Here is a 24,148-nt window from a genome sequence, read left to right as displayed (position 1 = left end):
GAAAATGCAATTATAAAACTCCCTCTCTCCCTCCCCCTCCCCCAAAAAGAAAGAAAGAAAGAATAACAGAGACAGTAAGACAGTAATATCACCTGGATATAGTAGATATCTGACTTGGAAACAAGGCTGCTATGGACTTTGATGACGGTGTCTTTTAGATACTGCCTTTAAAAAAAAACCAGCCAAACCCTATGTGGGTTGTTGCAGCGGATATGTTTTATTTTTTACCCCTCCCGAGCAGAATTATCTTGCCAGTTTGCCTGTCTTCAGGCGAGCCCAGTAATTTGGCGAAGTTTGCATTGAAGCCAGTTGGGTTTTGTTTTGCTCTCCGGGGTCATTATTACGTGGGTGGTTTCTTCAAAGAGGGCAGTCCACCGCAGTCCTGGAGAATAAGGTTCTGGAAACTAGAAAACATAATAAGAATAATAGCAACTACCGGGCTGCAAGGTTAGGATTACATTTATTTTTTTAAAGTGAAACTCCCAAATGAAAGAGGACGCTGTGAGGGAATGAAGGTGGGTGGGTTTCACTGCGTTCTGCAATGCTCCTGTAAATGTAACATGTCTGTGGAGCTGTAGGTCCCTACATATCGTTTATTGTTTATTTATGTCTTCCTTTTCCTCCACTTGCTACCGTGTGGTGTGAAAATATCCTTTTATTTGAATATCTTCTCCTCTAAACGAAATGGTTGCTTTGGTTTTCAGAAAATACTTCTTCGGGGATGCACGGCATTTTGAATGTTCCTTTTCATTATTGCAGGACTAAAAAAAGACACGTTGCTACTGTTTTCTGGGGCTTTTCAAAGAACACTGTATACGAGGTTTATGCATGTAAAGGGATATTGATTAAGGAAGGCACCCATGAGTTAACCATTAAGAATAGATGACAAGACGACTTGTATCACCCGGCTTGACTATTCCTGAATATCGGGCGGGCAAGAGTCAATGATAGCAATGGTGGAAATAGCAAACAAAAAATAATTTTCAAAAGATATTTTTGAAGGAGCTATTACGTGTTCAGACATAACAGGAAAAAAATAAAATAAACGCCAGCCGAAGTGCTTTTTCTTTTAGGTCCATAAATGTTATAGGATCCGTGGTTACTGCTGTGCTTAAAAAAAGGCAAATGATTATTTTATTTCATTTAAATAACATAATTCTAGAATCTATTTCTGCTGAATTTTTAAAATGCGGTGTGAGAAACCACTTGTAGAACCCAAGAGATAAATGTCACTCCAAGTAAGTCTTTTTAATCACTTTACCCCGGGCACCCTTTAATGTCTGATTGTCTATGGGATCTAAATGTTTTCGCTAGAACATAGATAAGTTGCTAATTAAGGAATTCCTGTAGTTTAAACATCACCTAGTTGTTTATTTTTAAAAACGGAAGGTCTATTTCTCTTTATGTCTTTTCTGTTATAAATTGCTTTCCATCCCATTTTATGCGGTCTGCTGCCATCTACCGTCCAATGCAAGAACACTTCGGTTTGCTTAAATATTTCTCGGTGATTAATATCCCTTGAAACGGGTTAACAAATTCCATTTTCTACATTTTTTTTTTCGAGTAGTGGATTATAAATGCATTGCACGTTTGTATATCTCCTGGAAATGGAACGAATGTGACCTCCCATTTGCTACAGGAACCTCAGACCAGATCCGTTTCTATTCTGAGGCCTGTTGCTTTGCCGAGGATTTCAAGTTATATATGTTCATTATCGATAAGTTATCAATTATGTAGTACAAAACCAAAAGAGGAAAGAAAGCTGGTTATTTCTTGACAGCAAACACAGCAAGTGAGCTTGTGAAATGAGAGCCATAATTAGACGAGGAGACAAGAAGGCAGGAGATTTGAGCTAATTATAAAGTCAATGAACTATTTGTTTGTTTGTTTGTTTGTTTGTTTATTGTTTCGAATGATCATTTTGGAGTGGTCTGTAAAAGGTGGGTCTAGTGGTGTGCACAAAGCTGAGGTGATGGTTGGGGCGGGGAGCAGAGGAATCCCTTTTAAGATACAGTAGGCTTTGAAAGGACAATGCACGCCTGTTATTTTAAAATCTCTCTCTCTCTCTCCCTCGTTTTCTCCTACTACCACACAGTTTCCTGGCAACTGTTTATGTCTAGACTAGTGACATTCCCCTATATGAAAGTGAGATGCCCAGAGACTATGTTAAAATAAATAAAAAAGTTTCTCCTTTTGACTAATAACAGCCATGATTAACTTGTTCCATTCTGTAACTGCTCACACTCGGTAGCATTCTCCAGGCAACCTACATGCTTCATGCTTTGATTTCTCTTCCACCCGTTTCTGTGCCCCTATTTTTAGTTTCCCTAGCAAGATTTCTTTCCCCTAAACCCTCTCAGGGTTTCCTTTAGCGGAAATAAGGTAATATGGATACATTTTTACAATCCCAAGGTCCTTCCCGCAACCCCCCTCTCACTTTTTTTTTTGTTAATTATTAGCTGCACTCTTTAATGGAACAATGGTAGATTATTATTGCTTCTTTTCAAAGATCCCATTAACGAGGTTATTATGCACTGCACGGGAAGTCAGGTAAATTAAACTTAAATTGCTGGAAATTAAGTTTCAAATGGTTATGTGAGGATGGAGAGAGAATTATTTTTTAAACACCTTCAGGGGTCATTGTTTTAAATATGCCAACAATGGAGAGAAAAGAATCCTTGTGCCGCTTTTCTAATAGGAATTTGAGTGAGGATGTATATTACAAGAGTAATCTTCTCTGCTGTTAATAGCGTTATATGTCTAAATACAGTAACAAGGCTTTTCAAATGTTGTCTTAGTGTTAGCTTGACTTTATGGCTGCAATAAGTCCCCTGATTGGGAAGGTCCTTCTCTGTTGTCACTTCAGAAGGCTTGAGAATTCCAGCTCTACACGAAAAAAAGCGACCCCTTTTTTTTTTATTGGAACCAGCTCCACTTAACTTTCCACAAAGTTCTTAACTAGCTTAGCTTTTACACAAGCAATGCTCTGTTCTGTTTGCATTTCGAAATATCTGTGTGCTGTTTTAATCCCCTCATTTATCTGCCTCTCTCTGCTTTGTGGAGTTGGCATTTGCTAGCAGAAGAGCAAAAATGGAGAAAAAGGCCCAGCCAGCACTCTCTAAGCTAGCGAGCTGCGAATGTACATGCTGTAAATAAATCCCTTTAATCTTTATTTATACCCTGCCAGGAGAGTTATGTCAATCAGTAGGGAAAGATGGATTCTCAGTGCTAAATGAAACATTTTATACCTCCTTATGTTGTCTCTAGCAACTCCACCGACTAGTGGTTTCTCTTCTTTTTAATAAAACCAAAGACTTCTTAAGTAAACCCAGACCCAGTTCTGAATGAAAATATGCAAAGAAAATACGGTGGAAGACACAGTGACGACACTGCAAGCTGTATCAGCAACCGTTATGTTTAGGTCTCTGTGTCCCACTCCCCATGCTTGCTTGCCTTTAGAAACCTCCTTAGACCAAATATTTTCCACAAAAACCCGGCACAGATTTCTCTTAAAAGTTTAGCAAGCAACTCAGGGTATAGCCCAAGCATCTTTTTAAACAAAATGAAGATACCTTTTGAAAAAGCTATTAAAATGATATTAGAGACCGGCTTGACACTAAACACATAATTCTATCTGTGATCGAATGCATTCTGAATACTCTGCTACAGATGGTAAACATGCCATCCTGCAGGTCTCAGTATATGGATGATGGACACTTTAAGATCTATATATTTTTTCCAAAATGGAACAAAAGCTTAATGCATGTTTTAGACCAAGTTTTCTTCTTTTATTTTTCTCCCACTAAAAGTCCATACATATTAAGTGAAGCGCTATCTTCCTTTAGCAGGGCACAGCATATTATTCCAGTCTAAATAACCAACAATAAGCAATTAGCAAGAGGCGAGTTTCAATTAGTGAATTTTATTTTTTTTCTTTCACAATAAAAATAAAAATTGCTACAGCCAAAAGGTAGGGCAAGTTAGTCTTAGCCACAAGCATGCTAAATAGAGCTGCGTTTCATAGAAATGCTACATCACCATGTGTTGGGGAAACAGTCTTTAAACATACTTCGGGAGGAACATTTTCACAACTATCATCATTAAAAAGAAGTAAAGAAAACGTTTTCAGCGATTTTACTCACTCATTTAATTATCAGGAATTCATACTTCATAGCCCAGATTCCGCATGCTGTGCAAATCATCCCAGATGTTCCTGGTTTTACTCTTATACATATTTTGCGTAACTTTCTAATCAAATGTCTGTTTGCCTCCTGCAAAGCAACTAACTTCATTGTGTTCAATGGAGGTTTTCACCCCCCCAATAGACAGTCAAGTTTCTCTTTTAATCTCACGTTCCCATGCCAATAAAACAGATCTGCGTAGGTTTGGGTCCACTCCATACACAAAGGAAAACTCTGCAAGAACAAATATAATAGATTTCAGTCAGAAAGGAGGGGAGAAAAACTACTTCCTTTACATGTTATTTCCTTGAATTATAAAGATTACGTCCAGTCGAATGCCCATTGCAGTGATGGCATGAAATAGTCTTAGCTATGCTGCTGTAAACATGATGTTTAAAATAAATTAGCTCCTAATAAGATAACAGTTTCGTAAATACTTAACCCCCATCAGGGAAAATAGGCATTGACAGTTCTGCAGCGACCATGTAATTATGTGTAATTCTAGACCAGGAGCATACACAAACGTGTATTCATACATATAGGTGTGTACCTTGTGTGGTGTATAAATTTCATTGCATATGATAGATAGATAGATAGATAGATAGATAGATAGATAGATAGATAGATAGTGGGGTGTGTATGGGAATAGATAGATAGATAGATAGATAGATAGATAGATAGATAGATAGATAGTGGGATGTGTATGGGAATAGATAGATAGATAGATAGATAGATAGATAGATAGATAGATAGATAGATAGATAGATAGATAGATATGAGTTTAGAAATGCACCTTAAACCAATCAATTTTCAATTTTATCGTGGAGGAAGTTTCTGAAGGACATGACACGTTCCCACAGCTAAAATGCATGGCAAAATATTTAAATCCAACCAGATCTTCCGCGTAGAGAAATCTGAAGAGGAGGTGACTAGCCATTGCGAAACACACCTACAGCTAATGAATAAAAGCAGAAACATGAGCCACTAAGCCCAGACCAAACTCGTTTCATTTGGTCTTTCGCCCCAGTTTGAAAAAAAAATGACTCAGAATTTCGAGTTTATTCCTTAAGAGGTTTAAACTTTTTTTTATTTTTTAAATAGGTACCTCGTAGTGGGGCCAGACACAAATGGAAAGGGTGATAAAATATGAAAGCAGGATCATCGCTCACCTTATAGGCAATAGACACGCCAAACAACAGCCTTTTAAAAAACTCTTGATCAGTGACAATCAATAAAGACACTTCTTGACCGTAACCGAATGCTGCCTTTAACTGCGAAGGGTCGGACATAGATTTGGTATTAACAATAAAACGCAAGAGGGCACAATTCGGTACATATATCTATATCTCTATAAGTATTTAGTCCGGGATAAAGGTAATACTTCGATTCCCATTCATCTCATAGATTTGTAACTCTTTCACAAAATAAATAGGAAGCATAGAATCTGATGAGGCGGGCGAGTGACACTTTAAAAGGAAGCCTCTTCTCTGTCAATCTATGATAATTAGATAACCATGAGAAATAAGTTATCAACATTGACTTCTCTTCTCCCCCCAACACACACACTTCCCATCCTAAACCCAAGCTAATTAAACAAATGAGATCTATTTACCCCACCCCTCAATGAAAAAAAAAACAAATAAACTAAAAGTTTCTTTTTTATGTAAAAAATAAATAAAAAAATCATAGCAATATTACCCAAATGGTCTGCAATCAATAACAGGCACCAGGGGTTAAACTTTTCAGAATAAAGGCATTTAACTTTTTTTTCTCCGTGTGTATGTATATCTCTATATACAGATCTATCTCTCTGTGTGTGTTTGGTGTATTTTTTAATTATTGTTTTAAAGACTCCAAACGTTTGGGGATTTATCTTTCGCAGATAATACGTATTTGGTTAAGGGGGTGAATTTTGTTGTTTAAAAGGGAGGAAAAAGAGGGTCTGGGTGGTTTGTTCTGGGGGTCCCTAGTGCAATGCAAGCCCCTCATGGGTGCTATTTTGTAATCTCAGACTCTTGCTATTGGTCAGTCCATGATCAGATGGTTCTATTTCCTTGTGTCCCTCGCTGGCACCCAGCCATCCCCCTTCAGCTAAAACCCAATCTCCGATATACTACTAATAGCTAAACCACTTGGACTATAAAACACAACAAATCATAAAGCCAGGAAAGGACGGCTGCCTCCTCCCAATGAGTTCTTATTTTGTCAACTCTACCTTCCCGGTGAGCCTGGCTGCTGGGCAGGAGCCCTTCCTGGGACAAATCCCGTTATATGCCTCAGGATATGCGGATCCTTTAAGACACTACCCCGCTTCCTATGGAGCCACTAGCGTCCAAGATAAGGGTTATCCCTCCTCTTCTTATTACCAGCAAGCTAACGGAGCCTACAGCCGGACCACAGCCTGTGACTATGGGGCGGCTGGTTTTTACAGAGAGAAGGACCCTGTCTGTGCCACCTCAAACCTAGATGACCATGTTCAGTTTGCCCCAGATCAGCGGAAGTCAGACTGCTCACAGACCAAAACTGTTTTCGGGGAAAGCGATGACCAGAAGTGCTCTACTCCCGTCTACCCCTGGATGCAGCGGATGAACTCTTGCAACAGTGAGTTACTCTTTTTTAATCTCTCTTTATTTATGTATTTGTTCCCCCTCCCCCCGCCCTTCCCCCTTTTCTTCTTTGCAAAAGAAACAGGAAAAGCTTAGTTAAGATCCAACTTCCAGCGGACGAGTCAGGCAAAGCACGAGACTGAAAGTTGTTTCTGACACAACCCCAAACTTTATGGCAGTCTTTTTCCTCTAGCGCAGTTCTTTAGCCAGATCCTTTAAAAAAAAAAAAAGTTGGTACCATACTTAGGCGCGTATCTTCTTTCTTTTTGCACGCTCTGATTCGTATGTCACTCAGTTACAATGATTTATCTATCTCTGTGTCTTCTACACATACAGAGAGATATCTATTCACAAAAAAAAGAACAGGATGACTTCACACACACACACACACACACACACACACACCCTTTCTGGAGTTAAATAATGTAAAAGTGTTTAAATATTTGAAAGGAGAGAATTACATTTTTAATGAAACTCAACACATAATGAAAAGTCTGCCTGGGGAGAATTTCCCCCCCCCTCTGTGATGTATAGCTGGTTTAAGTGCTATCTCTTCAATCCACAAAGAAGAAGAAAAAGTCACAGTGCTTCCATGTTTACATTCATTATTTGTTGCCTTTTAAGTTCCAAATTGATGTCCATTAGTGCAGGGACATAAAGCGTTGTATCCCCTTTAATGCACAGAGTTTGTCTAGATCGATACACTTCATTATTGCTTAAATGCCCAGATCTATTACTGCTGCCGGTGGGGAGGAACAATTGAAAGGTGTGGGGCGGGGGGGGCACCTTGAGATTTTACATAATAGAATAAGACAGGTCTAGCAATCTCTTCAAAGCACGATCCTGGAATATCTGGCAAGTTCTGCATTAACCCTTCTGCCCAGGTACCAGTGGAACTTTACCCAAGACAAATTAGCAACTCTTTCCAAGGCGACCTAGCAAGTCAGGAGGTTTGCTAGAGGGCTGGCTTTGGGGGTGGGGGAAAAAGGAGCCCTGGGCACTTTGGCTAGATGATTTTTGGTTGGTAAAAGTATTTAGCGGGGAAGGCAAAGGAAGCAAAAGACGCCACCCCCCCTAAACACATACCCTTTATCAGAATGCTAAGTGGCCGGCTCCCTGGTATTATTACTCTTAACTAGAATAAACCTTTGGGTATTTTCTCCCCCTCCTTTCCTTGCCTAACAGGTTCATCTTTCGGGCCAAGTGGCAGGAGAGGCCGGCAAACGTACACCCGCTACCAAACCCTGGAACTGGAGAAGGAGTTCCACTTTAACCGCTACTTGACCAGGCGTCGCCGGATCGAGATCGCACACGCACTTTGCCTGACAGAACGCCAGATCAAAATCTGGTTCCAGAACCGGAGGATGAAATGGAAAAAGGAAAACAAACTGCTCAACTCCACGCAGCTGAGCGCGGAGGAGGAGGAGGAGAAAGCAGCGGAGTGAAAGAATTATTTAAGAGAAAGAGAGAAATAGCCCAACAGTTGGAGGAGGTAGAGGGTGGGGGGAAAGGGTTGGAGTGGAAGAGAAAACGCACCCCAAGTGGTGCACGCTTTGTAAAATACCCGAGACGGTTTGAAGGTGGCGAGCCACCAACATAAATTTGCACCGTTGGACTCGTGTTCAGTTAATCTGTCGTGTCAAAACAAAAATCAGGCTTCTAGTTGAGGTTTTTTTTTCCTTTCTATTCCTCCAAATATAATATAAAATAAAATAATAATAATAATTTGGAACTCTTACCTGTGTTTCTGCCCTTCGTGTCACTGTTAGTAACCCGCTAACTCTTGTATTTAATGGAGGTGCTGCAATATATGTCATTTTTGGTGTTTATTGTCTTAATTTTGTAAAATGTTTCATGCACGATTGACTTATAGATTCCCCCCTCCCCGGTTGATTTTCTTTTGGTAAATTAATCAAACCCTGGGGTCTTTGTAATTAGTTTCTTTTTTTTTTAAAGAGAAAACCTACTGAAGGAACAAGTACTACCTAAAAGGATGCAAAAGCAACAACAAAAAAAATTATATTTTATTAATTTTTGTACGTGTTGTGTTTGTAGTTTGTCTTAGGTATGGCCATGGAATACTCTAATAAAAGCAAAGTATTCGGACTCATCCACACCCCTTTGGTATTATTATCATTATTATCATTCCTGTCTATGAAAATATGCCATTCATGTGGAGCTGAGGGGTTGTTAGCAAAGCGGGCGCTACTGCTGTCTGTGTGTGACACTGTCTTCTAATCAGCAAGGACAAGCAACACGCAGCATACGGAAGTTACAGTTGAGAGATAAATGTGCTTTTCCCCCCTTTTGCCTAATCTTAAATGCAGGACCTTTCACCAACGATATCTCCGAGCTGACATTCTGCTTTAAGATCGCTCTTTTTTATTGTTACAGTCAAAAGAGTTATGAGGAAAAGCTCTCCATATACATAATATATCAAAGAAAGAGGCAAAAATATGGTCTCATCTATCTACCAAAGATACATAACGTTTGTCTAGCATCTTTCAAACATCTGGTCCCTTATTTCACTTTCCAAAATCAGGGAGATGTGCCTTGTAGACATAGCTAGGTTTCAGACTTGCTGGGTTTTTATTATTTTTTAGTCGAAACTTTTTTCACTCCAGGACGATGGGAATTATTTAAGCACAGGGAAAAAAACAAAAAACCAAAAACAGTAAGCTAAGCACAGTTAGATTGTTTTGTGTATATGTACACACACCCACACACACCTTTCAAATGGCTCTTTTTACAGTGCCATTTGACTCGGAACTGGGCGTATGTTTCTTCTGCGCTAAAGAACTAAGAGGTGTCTTGTAGTTGCAATGAAGTAAACTTTTCTTTGATTTTTTTTTTATTAAAAAAATGAACGAAAAGAAGTGCTTTTCTTCTTGGGATCAGCAGATTTAAAACAAAAAATTGCTCAGCTCAATGCTAATAAAATGTCTGAAGCTTCACGAGAGAAAAAAAATGCCTTTAAAAAGAACTACTCCCTCCCCCCCACCACCCACCCAAAAATACCTATGTACGAATGCATTCCCTCATGTCACAAGCTGTTTTAATGCCAGTCACTTTTAAAATCAATTCATGCAGAAGCTCCACAGCTGTAGAACATTTACTATTATTGCCACTCTTTTCATTGCCCGTAATTATTATAATTATATGTCACTTTCAATATGGCGCATAATTTCCAATGAGTTGCAGACAAGCCTTTGAAATTCCTAAACTGCCTTGGAAAGCAAAGAGCAGCCTTGAACAAAGCAAAACCCTGGTCAAATTTCAGGTTTTCATGGCTACCTAATATTTCTTGCAGGTTTGCAATGGGTTAGGGGGGACATAGAACAATGCTCTATTTAAAGGGAGTGTGTGTGAGGGAGGGATATTCATGATCAAGAATATCTTAAAAGCAACATTGTCAACCAGTTTCAACGGCTGATCTCCCTTCCCGTCTCTTTTTTTCCCCTCCAGAATTACAAGGTGTTACTGTGTATTTGATAATATGATGAGAAGGTGAAGAAAGGCAAACTTTCATTGTGCCAATGAAAATAAATAAATTAAATAAATAAAGCACACATGTTTTTCTTTCAGCAGGCTCCGGTTTTTTTTCTAAGATATTCAAACACAGAACCTCCAGATCCAAAGGTGACTTATTCCCCCGCACCACCAATGTCATTATTATAAAAGAGTGGCAATAATTTAATGAAGATAACAACCCCCATGCAAAGACCACACAACTAACACAGGATGTTGACAATCATTCGAGCTGGGTCTGATAAGCATTTTTTCTCCATTTGCAGAATAAAATTAAAACTGAAAGGAGCTTCTCGGAATGAAAAGGGCGTATTTGTGCATTATTATTATTTTTTTTAAAAGTACAAATATATGAAGAGTGCAAATTGCCACTAAATGACTTTTAAAAAAAATTAAGGGTGGGTAGTCACCCTCCATGCCTGCTAAGTCACCCTGTCCCCAGTAGGTGGCGCAGTCCGCCAACATGGCGCAATCTCTGTCTTCCGATTTTTTTTTAAGCCTTGCATTGACTTGGGCCTAACGATTCTCAGATCGTCATTATTTGTAACCATAGAGCATGAATTACCTCTTGAGGTCATCAGTGAGAATTTACGACTGGTCAACAAAAGCACGTGATTACCAAGCGCCCCCCCACCCCCCATATTTGGCCGCATACATAGCAAAAACGAAGTACAGTGCATTGCTATAATTCATTAATACATCATAAATCGTCAAGCACAGGGTTATAACGACCACGAGCCACAAATCAAGCCCTCCAAAATAACCCAAATGAGCTCTTACTTTGTAAACTCGTTCTCAGGGCGCTATCCAAATGGCCCCGACTATCAGTTGCTAAATTATGGGACCAGCAGTTCTATGAACGGTTCGTACAGAGATTCAAGCACCATGCATTCCAGCTCTTATGGCTACAACTACAATGGGATGGACCTTAGCATCAACCGCTCAACCTCCTCTAGCCACTTTGGGGCTGTGGGAGAAAGCTCCCGCAGCTTCCCTTCGCCCGCTCAGGAGAGCAGGTTTAGGCAAGCGTCTAGCTGCTCCTTGTCCTCTCCCGAGTCCCTTCCCTGCTCCAACAGCGACAACCATGGAGGCAAACCCGCCCCGTCCCCCTCCGACCAGGCTACTTCTGCCAGCACCAACACAAATTTCACAGAAATAGACGAGACCAGCGCGTCTTCGGGAACCGAAGAGGGCACCCAAATAAACAGCAACAATATTCCCCGGGCACAGGCAGAGCCCGTCGCTACATCCACAGCAACAACAGAAGGGCAGACACCACAGATATTCCCTTGGATGAGGAAGCTTCACATTAGCCATGGTACAACTACTTTTTTATTTTTTTTCCCTCCCCCCCTTTTTTCCCTCCCTTCTTCTTTTTTCTCCCTTCCTTCCCCTGGCTTTATTTGAAGGCGCCTGATAAGTAATCCAGCTATTTATCGCATTGTATTTATTTATCTGATCGCTGATTTAAAACAGAAAACTGCCTTTGATGCTTGTTTTGGGGGGTGATAGATTTGTAAGCCCTGCCGCTAAATCTGAGGTTATTTAATATATATATAGAGAGAGAGAGAGAAAAGGTCATTTAAAACTGCGGGGGTATTTGCGGATGGGGGAGGGAAGGGGGGGTGAGGAAAAGGAAAGGGAAGAACTGATCATTAAAACAGGCTCTCTATGCACAGATGGGGCTCCCAATCCTTTATTATTATTTTTGGTGTGTGTGTGTTCTTGACAATCTGCTAATTACAAAATAAAAAACCAAGAGTAGGTCCATTGCACCAGGAACAGTGGTGGGTTTTGTTTGTTTGTTTGTTTTTTAAATGACAATATTTAACAGCTCCAAACACACACACGTAGGTGGAATGATTAGAGTTTTAGGCTGCGAGGTTAAATTGTGAATATTGAATTGTATATGCCGGAACTGGGGGATGGAGGGAGGGGGATCTACACGTGGGGGAGGGGGGGTTATTTTAAAATAACCAAGTGAACGTTCGTGATTGTCCTGGGAAGGTTAATAATTTGCCTTTTTTTATAAAAACAAAACCAAACACCAATGTTGTCCATATTATTCAGACATGACTGGACCAGACGGTAAAAGGGCAAGAACCGCCTATACTCGCTACCAGACCCTAGAATTGGAAAAGGAATTTCACTTCAATAGATATCTCACCCGCAGGAGGAGAATAGAAATCGCCCATGCTCTGTGCCTCTCCGAAAGGCAAATTAAAATCTGGTTCCAAAACAGAAGAATGAAGTGGAAGAAAGATAATAAACTGAAAAGCATGAGTGTAGCCTCCGCGGGCAGCGCCTTCCAGCCATAAATTATAGAAAAGGAATATCAAGGAAAGAAAGAAGAGAAGAAAAGGGGGGTGGGAGAAGCAGCACCATATCTTAGTTTCAGAGTACTCTACAGTAAGGCACCTTTTTCGGCATGTTGTTGATATTTTAAACAACTCCTATGGTACTGTTATCCCAGGACTGCGCTCCTGTTGTGTTTTAATTTTATTTTTTAATTATTATTATTATTTTTTAATTTCCCAGATGCTCCCCCACGCTCTTGATGTTCTTATAAATGTTTGTGCCAGTGCTATCTTGATGCTTTCTGGAAAGCTAGCATGTTTTTATGTGAGCCCTTTAAATGTTATAACTTATTTGTAAATTGATAACAGATACGGTGGTTTGTTTGTTTTTATCTGAGTTTACAGCTATTGGGGAGGGGGGGGGAGATTTATTCTCTGCCTAAGCTAAAGTTGGGATTCCTGCACTAAAATAGCAGAAAAAAAATCAAAAAACTGTAAAGAAAAAAATAAAAAGCAAAAAAGCTCTTGTATCTTTTTGTCTTCAAATTGTCGAATCTGTGGTTTAGTTCAAATGTAAGGCCATGCTTTCTAGTGCCCAGGCTAATTCTGAGACGTGTTCTTAGACGTGGGTAAACTTCACTATTAAAAAAATGTATAAAATTGGACTAACCATAAAGTGTTCCAATGTCTGTAAATACTAGAAATATTTCTGATGTGACTAATAGACAGTTGGTAGTGGGCAGAGTGAATGCAGTGTTATGTGTAAAATGGCATCTGTCATGTCTACCTGCCTGTTAGTATTTTGCCAATAAGCTTTTTGTATTTGTTTGTAGCTTTACTTCAAGTCAAATAAACATTTCTCCTATTCACAAAGGCTCCCATTCGTATTTTTCTACACAACGCTTGAGTCTTAACGCTGATCGTTCGCAGTACATTCTAAACACATGGGTGGCATAGAGCTTGGGCTGTGTTAGGAGCATTTGCCAAACGCTACCCACTCTTCGCTCTCCTGCATAGCACTTTGGAAACTCTCAGAAGCCAAAAAATGCAAAGTTCACATAATAGAATCTCATTGCTGAGGAGGAAAGCAAATGCAGTCTACAGAGGAAATGCGACCTGTCATAATTTCCAAACTTTGTTTCGTCAATAGAGAAAAAAAAAAGTCCGACTATCAAATAACACAAGCTGTTTTAAAGTAGCTTAAGTTACAATAACAAGATATAAATGCTTTGCAAAATATATTTATGTGCATTTGAGGAACGGGCCTATATTACTTTTTGAAAAATAAAGAGATCTATCTATCTATCTATCCATGCGCTCGCTGATCTATAAACACCCCTCCACCCCTCACCCTCAATCTCCTGAGCATATTGTTTTTATATCCTACTTTCTGGCTCAACATGCAAATAACAGTTCTGTAACTACTCATACTCACTACAAAGCCTATTTTCGCTGCAAATAACTAACATAATCAAAGGTGGCAAATGTTTCTATTTTGCTATCCAGGATTTCTTACAAGGCACAAGATACTTCAGTTAAAGTCTCTCTGCTGGCAAAATGCGACTGACATATTTACAATATAGTTCAGGTTTTTGTTCGTATTAAGTAAAGTTGGATCTTATAAACTTACCAAACTTAATCTCCCACTGTTTAGGTACTTCTTAAATGATTTTGAGAAGAATGTGAGGTGGACTGTCAGATCCAAAACCATTTGCTCGCCTTCCCCTGATATATAGTTCTCTCTATATATATTTTACCAATAGCAAACTATACCAAAAGTAGGTATGACATTTAGATGTCAAATGGATAGGGTTTTATCTAGAAGTTAGATCGTAAAAATCGCCCAGACCTCAGACAGATACCCCTCACTGGCTCTCAAAAGTCACGTGAGGTCCATAAAGTTAGTTTTATGGTTTTGGGGAGTTGACAATGTACAATATATTTCACATTCTCTAGAATGTTAAGTGACACTTTAACTGCTTGGTTTGGCTTGTAAGGGGCAGAAATGGGTGAGCACTTTTCCAGATGAGATAAACCCTTGCAATTGCTGGTATCATGCTTTGCTGGTCCAGTGTTCAGTCCAGAGGACCAATAGTTTGGGCTCCTGAAAGTAAGTCCTTCTGAAATATTATCTGATTAAACTATTTTAAGGGTTATATTGCTAAAGATTGAGCGGGGTGAAGGAGGGGGGTATCTCTCTCTCTCTCTCTCTCTCTCTCTCTCTCTCTTTCCAAAGCTTTATTTCTCACTTTTAAAAGATCCAAATTCTTACACTCCCTAGATTTGATGTTTCATTAGGTCTCAGCAAAGCTCTGAGGCCCATATGCAAGCAACGTAAACTTTGTGGAATGAGGGGAAATAGAATTCCGTAAAGATTAATTACGATTGCATTGCAAACGCCATCCAATCTTTGCCTTGGGGCATATGTACTTCAGACAAACTTTGTTTTATTCTTAGCCATGTCAATAGAGACTCAGTTATTGGAGGTTGCTTTGGTGAGTTTTATACTGATCACAGTCAGGAGCAAATATGGGCCAGGCTTTGGCATTTCAAGGTTCCTGTTGTATATTTATATTCTTGGTTTCATTCACACCCTTTAAGAATTTTAATTCTTTTTTTATCCTGAGTTGCAAGGAACATTTTTAGCCTTTTCCTTGGCCTGGGTATAGACCAAAATATTCGTTCTGGGCGTTTTTCCTTTCTGTAGACAGTATCCTAATAGTTCCCTGGTTTGTTTGTACAATATGTGGACACTGGATTACTGCCGTTATGTCTTTCTTCAGTTTGCCTTTAAGTGACTACAAAAATAATAAAAATCAAAAAATCAAACATGCTGCTGTTTGCATAATGGGGGTGGATTCGATTAACTTTAAACCCTATATATGTCGAGTATATGTATTCCTAAGGTATTGTTTTTGCTTCTATAAAGAAGGGACAGTTCTGGGGGGAAAAAACTAATTAAAACAGCTTTTTCTTTGAGAAAATAAGCAAGTTATCAGAGAGGGGCGAAAAAGAGAGATGCACGGAGTATTTACCATGACTGGGACATCAGCTAGCAGTGGCAAAGTCCTGGTGAGGTGTCTATTTTCCTTTATGTTTATAAGGCTACAGCCCAAAACGCCTGTCACAAAGTCGCGTTCAGGAATCTTAACGTGAAACACTCTATCCAACGCATCGAGCCTCGCTAAACATAGATTTAAAAGATTTTTAATTTACCCCCCCCCCCCCCCCCCAATCAGACTGATTTTTTTTTACCAGCACAAACAAATCCTCAGAGAAGTGAGGGCTGCTTTTTAATATTTTTTTTTAACTCTAGGTGTTTAAATTTTCATTGGGGAAAAAGAATCTGTATCTGCCCACTCACATTTGTAATTCTGTTCCTGTAGCTTTAAAAAGGTTAAAAGAAAATATACTGTGAGGAGGGATTTTTTTTTCCTGGGGGCCCAGAATGCTGCAGCAGCCACTAAACGTTCCATTTCCCCTCTTAAGCGGGGGTTTTTTTTTTTAATGGCAGAGCAACATTTGGTGGACACATGTCCGTCTCTTTCACACAGAGCAAAAGAACGCCACCATCTTGCGCAGTTTGGGGATAGTTTTTCCTTCCTTGGGCTGTTTTTCCTGTCCTGGTCCATGTGTCTGATGTTATCTTTATTGGCACAATTTCAACTTCTAGATTCTATTTGACCCAATTGACTGACTATCCTAGAACTCCTGACTAATATTCTGATACAAAATCAAAATTCTGGCCAGGGAGACTTGGGGTGATGGGGGGCGGGAGAGTGATAGGTAGTTGAGTCATTTTAATTTTAACATCCTAATCTGATTATCTGACCGAGTCGTATGCTTCTTTATCAGCTCATAATAAAGACATTCGCTGGCTTCTAGACACGTGAATGGAATGGGTCTAAAGTGTGAAGTTTGCAACCAACACACCACAGATTACAGAAATCTTGCCTACACAGCAAGAGAAATATTTACTGAAGGTAAATAGGGTGTAGGTATGATGGGGTGGTACCAAATTACTGACCTGAACATTCTTTAGCCATCTGGTTTGTATTGACGTTAAGAAATAATGTTGACTGATGCAAATTGTTACCACCAAGCTAGGTGAGTATTGTCATTCACCTACCGTAGTACCGGAATGACAATGTAACTGCAAGGAAATATATATTTGACAATGACAGTGTAACTGCAGGGGAATATATATATATATATATATATTACATTAATCCAAAACTTTTACTCTATCTATCTATCTATCTATCTATCTATCTATCTAAATTTGGATTAATGTCATATTCCCATATCCTGATTCAAAAGGCAAAAAGGTTGCACATTAGGGTTTCAGTATTTGTATATTATCCCAGTTAAACTTTCCTTTAAAATCAGGTCTAATGACCCAAAGCATACAATATATCAACCACCATTTTTAATTACATGGAATATGCAACATGTTAATGGGATGGAAAGAACAATCAAAGACAGATAGGATACATAGAAAGTCCATCTTCACTTAGAAATGCAGACTGAACCCCAGGTCGGTTTATTCTTTCTGCATAATCTTCCACATCACTACACTGATATTAAGGAGTTTATTTAACACAGTTTAAAGCAGAATGGAAACAATGCTTGTATGATTTCCATTTTTATCCCAGTCAGTCTTTGCTACTGTACCTCATTTATTTCAGGAATCTCAACCTTTTACAAAAGTTTGTAGTAGGTATGGAACTGGGCCTTATTACATCACCTAAGCATGTTTTAGAAATTATATTCCTGCCATATTAAAATCCTGTCCCCTTCTTATGCACTTTAAAAACTCCTGCTTTCTACCTATATTGCTTTCTCTGTCTCTTACAGGCTGGGTTTATTTGTGTTGTTCTAGTCTCCCCAGCTTCCTGTGTGGCTAATGTGTACAACTGGCTACCACTTTAAAGCAAGGAAGGATTCACAGGCTCAAAATCTTTCTCTCCCCCCCACCCCACCCCGCCCCTACGTCCTTAAAAAAAACACCTCCCTTTGCTGGTGAACGGAGGAAGTATAAGAAGAGGAAACAGGAAAACAGAACTCTGACCGTTCAGATAGGCGAGGGTTCCCATTGCATTTTTCATCCTTTCCCTCCCTTTAATGGTATACATCAGACAGTGGAACAATTAGTTCTTCAGCAGCTGTAGAAGATAGAATACATATGAGATATTTTACTACTAGGTAGGGGTGTGTGTGTGTCTGTGTGTGTGTGTGTGTTTCTCATGGAAATGACAATTGATTTGAAAATAAAACAGCCCATTTATTTATTTTTAAACTTCCCTTGAGGTTCTTTCTATTCATCTTTACAGACCTACCACAGCTGCATTTATATATATATATATATATATGAGGAATATATACATATAAAGAATCTGGGTTAAAATATATATATATGGAAGGTAGTATGCTTACCAGGAAATAAATATTTGTCTGTTTGACCAACAACATACAGGATCAGACCCAAAGCCCACTGATTCAGTGAATCTGGCTGGGCCTATAAGAAGCCCATTAATTTACCACATCCACTGGAAATGCTGTGACTAATAAAAATGGGCACATGGGGTCTAAATTTTTTTTTTATGGACAGCTTTAGAATTTCTTTCCACTCATGAAGGATCTCAATGGAGTTGGGTAAACAAAGTAAAAGTGTTTCCTGCTCTTGAAATAAAAATATTCCTCATATATGGCAGATTAGTGGAGGATCTAGCGCATGATAATATATCTATACCAGTGTCCATCTTCTGAGAGGGCAATGTTGAACATCTATATTAATTAACATAGCCATCCCCCCCATACACACCCTCTCAAAAGTGACTTTTTGAACATATAGTGAATGTTCAGAATTCTATGCTTCTACATTCTCTGTATAAACAACATAGACAGCAATCAGACAACCCTTATCTCAGAAAGTATCTGCTCTATCCACTCAGCAGATCAATCAGCTATTTAACAGAGACATGTCAAAGAAAAAATAGACAGTAAAGTGAAAATTCAATATTAAAATAACCTTCTGGCTTTGGTAAAGCAATACGTGGAAGACCCTGGTAGAAACAACACTCACTAGATGTATAGATAGATTATAGCAATAGAAACCGTTCAAACAAAAGGCAATTCAGTATCACTGTGTCCTTTCCAGACTACCTAGAGTATCAAGGCTTGATTGCTTTAAAAAAAAAAACAACCAAGCAAATTCTAAACTAAACGTTTTGTATGGCTTTTTAGCGTTTTCCTGTAGGCGTTTTTTATTTGGATGTAAAACGGAAGCAATAGAGACGAAATAATTTTATTTCACCCCTGTTTCAAAAACAAACAAACTCAGAAACCAAACCAAACTTACCCAAGGTAACCTAGTTACCGATGTGCACGAGGTCTTATTGTATTCAACAAAAAGTGATTAAAATCTGTTAAAGGATTTAATTAAGAGAATGAAATGAAAAGGAAGGGGGCACCAATGGGTTGGGGGGGGGGAAAAAGCAAAGCTATTCTCAACGATTAAATCGCCATTTTAACAGTATAATGGGGTTTGCATACTGAAAGGAGAAATCAGAGCTCATATCTCATCAATAATTCATAGGAACCCGGGATCATTCCGAGGTCAGTAGACTAGTCAGAGCGGCTTCCATCGAGGAGCGCTGAGACACCCTCTCAAAATACAATCGTTATATCTCCCACGGACACGGGGGTCTGCAGGTCACAGTTTTAAGAACAACCTAAACTGCTTTTTTTTTTTGTGAAAGAAAAAAAGCCCGACCACAACTCACGAATCAAATGCATTGGTTGTTAGAATACCAAAAAGGTTTTTTTGGGGGGAAAAAAGCCATCAAATTGGAGATGGTCATATTGCTCCAAGCTAGCAAGAACAACAATAACAAACGGGACAAATACATTTTTTTTTTTGGCAAGCCAAACGGGTCATTTTGCAATACACCACCCCAAATTCTCCCTTTCTTTATTAAAAAAAAAAGGTTGGAATAATATTGTTTCTGTTTATCTGGGCAAAGATAATCTGGAGGGGAGAGGAATGAGTAGCTGTAATTCACTGATTTTTTAAAACTGATTAGCTATTTGTTTGTAATAGTCTTGTGAGTCATCCTCACCTACACAAAAATACCTTCTATCTGAGGGTTTCACATCACTGTTTCACAGAAACCAACTCCCTTTCCTACAAGCACGCTCCAGAAAACGCAACAATAGAATTGCAGTTTCAGAGAAATTTCTCATGTCTTCCCACCATTTTAAAAAATACAATTATTATTGTTAAAAGCAACAGAGGGTCCTGTGGCACCTTTAAGACTAACAAAAGTATTGGGAGCATAAGCTTTCGTGGGTGAGAACCTCACTTCTTCAGATGCAACAATTATTATTGTTGTTGTTGTTATTATTATTCGTTAGAACTGAAAGGAGCTAAGTTACCTAATTATTTAAAATTCACGTGATAAAAGATCGTTCCGCAATTAGGAAACCCAAGAATTGTGGAAGTGATTTATTTCGGCTTGTATCTTCCTCTGGGGTCTCTGTCAACTCGTGGATTTAATTTAAGACTAAAACTTTCTCTAAGAATACTGAACGTTCTGAATATTTATATTGAATATCTGAGTCGCCCTCTATCATCTTTTCTTCCATCGTGTTAAATAAATGGCAGTTTAAAGGGGGCATAGAAAACTTAGCTCTAGAGGTGTCTACCCTTTGCAGTTTCCCCATGTTCCTTTACCCTAACTAGCTTTAAAAAGAAACTGTTTTGACAGGAAGAGTTGAAAGAGTAAGACTGTATGAGTTTTCTTTTCTCTCTTCCTCTCTTTTGATGTATGTCTTTTTAACATATATAGATATACATACATATATTAGCCCTTCGTGTCAAAACAAATTACAGCATTTTTTTTAAAAGGGAAGATGTAGTTAGCTTAGTGGCAAATTAATTTTAAAAAAAAATCTTTACTTTTTTTGAAGATTTAAAACAGTATCAATCGGAGGGAAACTGATTTGGGGAGAAAATTTGGTGAAATCTTTGAGCCTGTAACGTCCCCAAGCAACCAGCAGAGCTCGCTTCAGACCAAGTTCACAGTCATGACAGGGTCTCTTTGAGTTGCTCCCTATAGTAGCTTAGAGCTTGGGTTTTGGTCTCTGTCGGTTCTTTTTGTGCCACAGCAGATTCCGCCCCCCCCCCATTCCCGCCCCAAGACCTCCCCACACAAACTTATCTCTCAGACCTCCAGTCCCCCACAGATAACCAAAAGCTCCACTAATCACCCAGTCCTCCAGCGCGGGGGGGAAAAATTAGAACAGACTAATTAGTGCAGTCAACAACTCACCTATTTGACATCCCATTAGGCAAATAAAACAGAAATAATTCAAAATGAGATGAATCCAGCTGTGGTTTAAGGGACTTTTTTTTTTCTCTTGTTCTTCTAAACACACAGAGATAAAAGAAAAGTGCAAAGGGGGAAAAAAAATCCGACAGCCTATGAACCTGATGACTTGATGTGGAGAAACACATCTAATGTTTGCAAAGCCTGGACATTTTGTCCCCCCCTTGACAAAGAAGGAACCCAGAAATGTTAAGAGGGTTTTAAAAAATAGGGAAATCTGTACAGCTTTACTTTCTGAAGACGTAGAAGGTGACTATGGTCTTTGGGGGGCTTGTTAATACAGCATTATAGCTCAAGGGGTCAAAAAGTTGAGGGTCAAAAGTTTACGCTGTGCGTGACTCAGTCTTCTGTATAGCCTGATAGACTGGATGTCAGTGTTTAAAAAAAAAAGGGTAGTGGTTTGGCGAAGGGGGTGGGGTGGAGAGAGGAAAGATCCTTTTCTTATGGGCAGAGATGAGAGAAAATGATAGCGAGGTAAGAGACAGACGGGTAACAAGCTGCCAACCTAGAGAGAGAGAAACAGGCAGTGGGGGCTGGCAATTCAGAATGAGACGCTGGTAGAAAATAAGGTGGATGAATTAGGTTGGGTCTCCAGTGAGGAAATGTGTAGTGACTTCTAAATACTTTGCTAAAAAAGATAACCTTTGAAACACCATATAGAATCTAATTAAAAGAATACAAGGGCAAAATACATTTATTAAATCCAATTACATGGAAGTCCCTATAGGATATTAACATGAGCTGTTATGCATATATACATATATATGACTTTAGAATGAATATTCTTTTATATATATATGAGCTGATATGCATATATGTGTGTGTGTGTGTGTATGACTTTAGAATGAACATTCTTTTATATATATATATGAGCTGTTATGCGTATATATAAATGTATATATGTGACTTTAGAATGAATATTCTTATATATATATAAACTTTCATTCTCTAGTCACGTATGTATTACATGTAAACAAATATATAATGTTCATTTTACAGGCATTTTCATCATTTTAACCTCCAGACTGAATGTTCTAACACTTGGAATATATACTAATGAAAATACTGTTTAAAAAAGATCTAAAGGACAAAATAAACATTATTTATAGTGTATACAATAAGCGATGGTATTTACACCTCAACTGTATATAATCCACAATGCCGCCTGCTGTACACAATAAATAGGGTGATGGTTAACAAAATATTAAATGCACATGAAGGCTTTTTGAAAAGGTATCCATTATGCACTTTGGTCCAGTTTAACTATCTCACTTTGCCCTTCCCTATACTTTCCTTCTGAATTTGAATTAAATGTGTTATATTTATTGCTAGAAATGTGAATCCATTCTGGCCAGTTGAAACAGTTTGATGAACTGATATAATAAATATTTCCCTTGGCATTTCACAGTTGTTTCAACATACACTGCTGTACTTTGCATCCCCAAACTTCAAATGTTATTTTTATCGAGGCTGGGGGTGCAAAAAGCTACTTTTCAATAGAGTCTAAAGCAAATATGTGAAGCTATGCCGACTCTTTAAAAAAATCGCAAATTTGCTTTTGTTCTCCTTTTTAAATATCTGCAGTGACTAAATACTTATAACACGCATCATTTTTCTTGGAAAAAGAGAGGGAGAGAGAATGTTAGAATCCTGGGAAAGGCATCCTGGATAACCCATTTGCTTTGCCGATTTGAGTATGTTCATACAGTGGGTGAAATTCGAGAGAATGTAAAGCGTTTTGTTTCGCGTGATAAGGCTGGGGTTTAATTAATTACCACGAATTTGCTTGGTATTTATAAAATATCACTATACAAGAGCTACCGTTTAGTGCTAACTTGGGCCATCCATCTTTTCACTCTTGTAATTACTATACTTATCTCTATAGAACAGTCATTTCAACTCCAGGTTTATATAACAGGTAATAGATAACAACTGTCATTTGTTGTCGGGATATTAACACAAGCAGGTATAATTTCGAGGCCATCCTAATAATAATAACAACGTTTAACTTTCAGTTTAGGAATGCAAATCTCTACGGTTCTCTGGAAGATTCACTTGAAGTAACAAGTTTTTTTAAAAAAACCAAACCAAACCAAACCAAACAAAACAAAAAAAAACCGAGGAGACGAAATGAACATATTATTTGCAAGGATATTTCTAGTTTATCTACCTTGTTTTCCCCCGTTCCTCCGTGTCTGAGTGCGTGGATTTGTATATAACATAAAAGCAGTCGAAATAAAATTAAAGAATGTGATTTCTTCACAAACAATAGATTAAAGGTGCTTCTAATCCCAATTTACTTTTCAAATTACTTGTTCTATCACCGGAACAAGCACGATGCTACATTGTGTGTGTGTGTGTGTGTGTGTGTGTGTGTGTGTGTATTAACGATAGATAGATAGATAGATACATAGATAGATAGATAGATAGATAGATAGATAGATCTGTAAACTCCCTGCAGGCGGCTTTAAAAAAAAATATGTAGCCTATATGACTCAGATATCCTAGAGATTATTAACCTTTATCCCCTTAGTAATGCATACTACACCTATCATTTGGGTATTTAAAGGATGGGGGGGGGGAATGTTGCAGTTCCTTCTTTCAAGTACAGATCTTTGTAAATTTTTGTAAAGCGTTTAAAATAAAGTGATACGCACAGTCGATCAGAAAACAGACGATTCAAACCTTCTATGAATCGTTTGCTTAGAGAGGAAAAACTGGGGTGACCTGTTTTCCATCTAAACTTACATTCACCCGATTTTTTTATTATTAATTTTTAACTGTGATCTAGTCCCAACCTATAGAATCATCTCAGGCTTCGTGTTATGTAGAGGAAGTCCCTGCTTACTACGAGACACCAAAACGTTGATGCTTTCGATTGCAAAGAAAGCAGGACTGGCAGTCATAATTATTGGATGACTAGGACTCCTTCAAAAAAAAATCTTCAAAGGGAAATTTACAAACAAAACGATGTGCACTAAGCTCACTTGGAATTTCAAGCAATCGAGGAAAGGTCTGAATAAAATTCTTTGCCCTGCCATTTTTCTCCAAAGTAATGACCTGGGTAAAATTCAATATGACCGAGAGAACTATGCAAGCGTATTATAGACCAGTGGGAGCGGCCCCCGGAGTGGGGTGAAACTCAG

The 24,148-nt window shown here is 38.6% G+C and overlaps 3 protein-coding genes and 1 long non-coding RNA gene across 5 annotated transcripts in view; 3 read left to right on the top strand and 1 right to left on the bottom strand.

Annotated features, from left to right (window-relative positions):
• Window positions 1-24,148, top strand: part of HOXB3 (homeobox B3) — a 58,111-nt gene that overhangs the window by 373 nt on the left and 33,590 nt on the right. Inside the window, exon 1 of one of the 2 annotated variants that reach the window (XM_024203747.2) lies at window positions 14,655-14,722. The exons of the other annotated variant lie outside the window; for it this stretch is intronic. The gene's annotated coding sequence lies outside the window, so the exon portion shown is untranslated. Of the gene's footprint in view, window positions 1-14,654; window positions 14,723-24,148 lie in introns of those variants that run through there. 2 annotated transcript variants of the gene reach the window in all.
• Window positions 197-14,374, bottom strand: LOC112109299. The gene is made up of 3 exons (XR_002908303.2): window positions 14,243-14,374; window positions 4,143-4,415; window positions 197-404 (listed from the first exon to the last, which is right to left on the bottom strand). It is a non-coding gene; the product is annotated as an uncharacterized LOC112109299 (long non-coding RNA).
• Window positions 5,845-9,043, top strand: HOXB6 (homeobox B6). The gene is made up of 2 exons (XM_026654874.2): window positions 5,845-6,782; window positions 7,973-9,043. Exons 1-2 carry the CDS (start codon window positions 6,371-6,373, stop codon window positions 8,230-8,232), a joined length of 672 nt encoding a protein of 223 aa, XP_026510659.1. The 5' UTR covers window positions 5,845-6,370; the 3' UTR covers window positions 8,233-9,043.
• Window positions 11,023-13,222, top strand: HOXB5 (homeobox B5). Its single transcript, XM_024203751.2, has 2 exons — window positions 11,023-11,633; window positions 12,386-13,222. The coding sequence occupies exons 1-2, from the start codon at window positions 11,084-11,086 to the stop codon at window positions 12,631-12,633; spliced, it is 798 nt and encodes a 265-aa protein (XP_024059519.1). The 5' UTR covers window positions 11,023-11,083; the 3' UTR covers window positions 12,634-13,222.

Source organism: Terrapene carolina, unplaced genomic scaffold (genome assembly GCF_002925995.2).
Source record: "Terrapene carolina triunguis isolate 2854851 unplaced genomic scaffold, T_m_triunguis-2.0 Scaffold193, whole genome shotgun sequence".
NCBI classification, from domain to species: Eukaryota; Metazoa; Chordata; order Testudines; family Emydidae; genus Terrapene; species Terrapene triunguis.
This window is presented reverse-complemented; position numbering and strand designations above follow the sequence as displayed.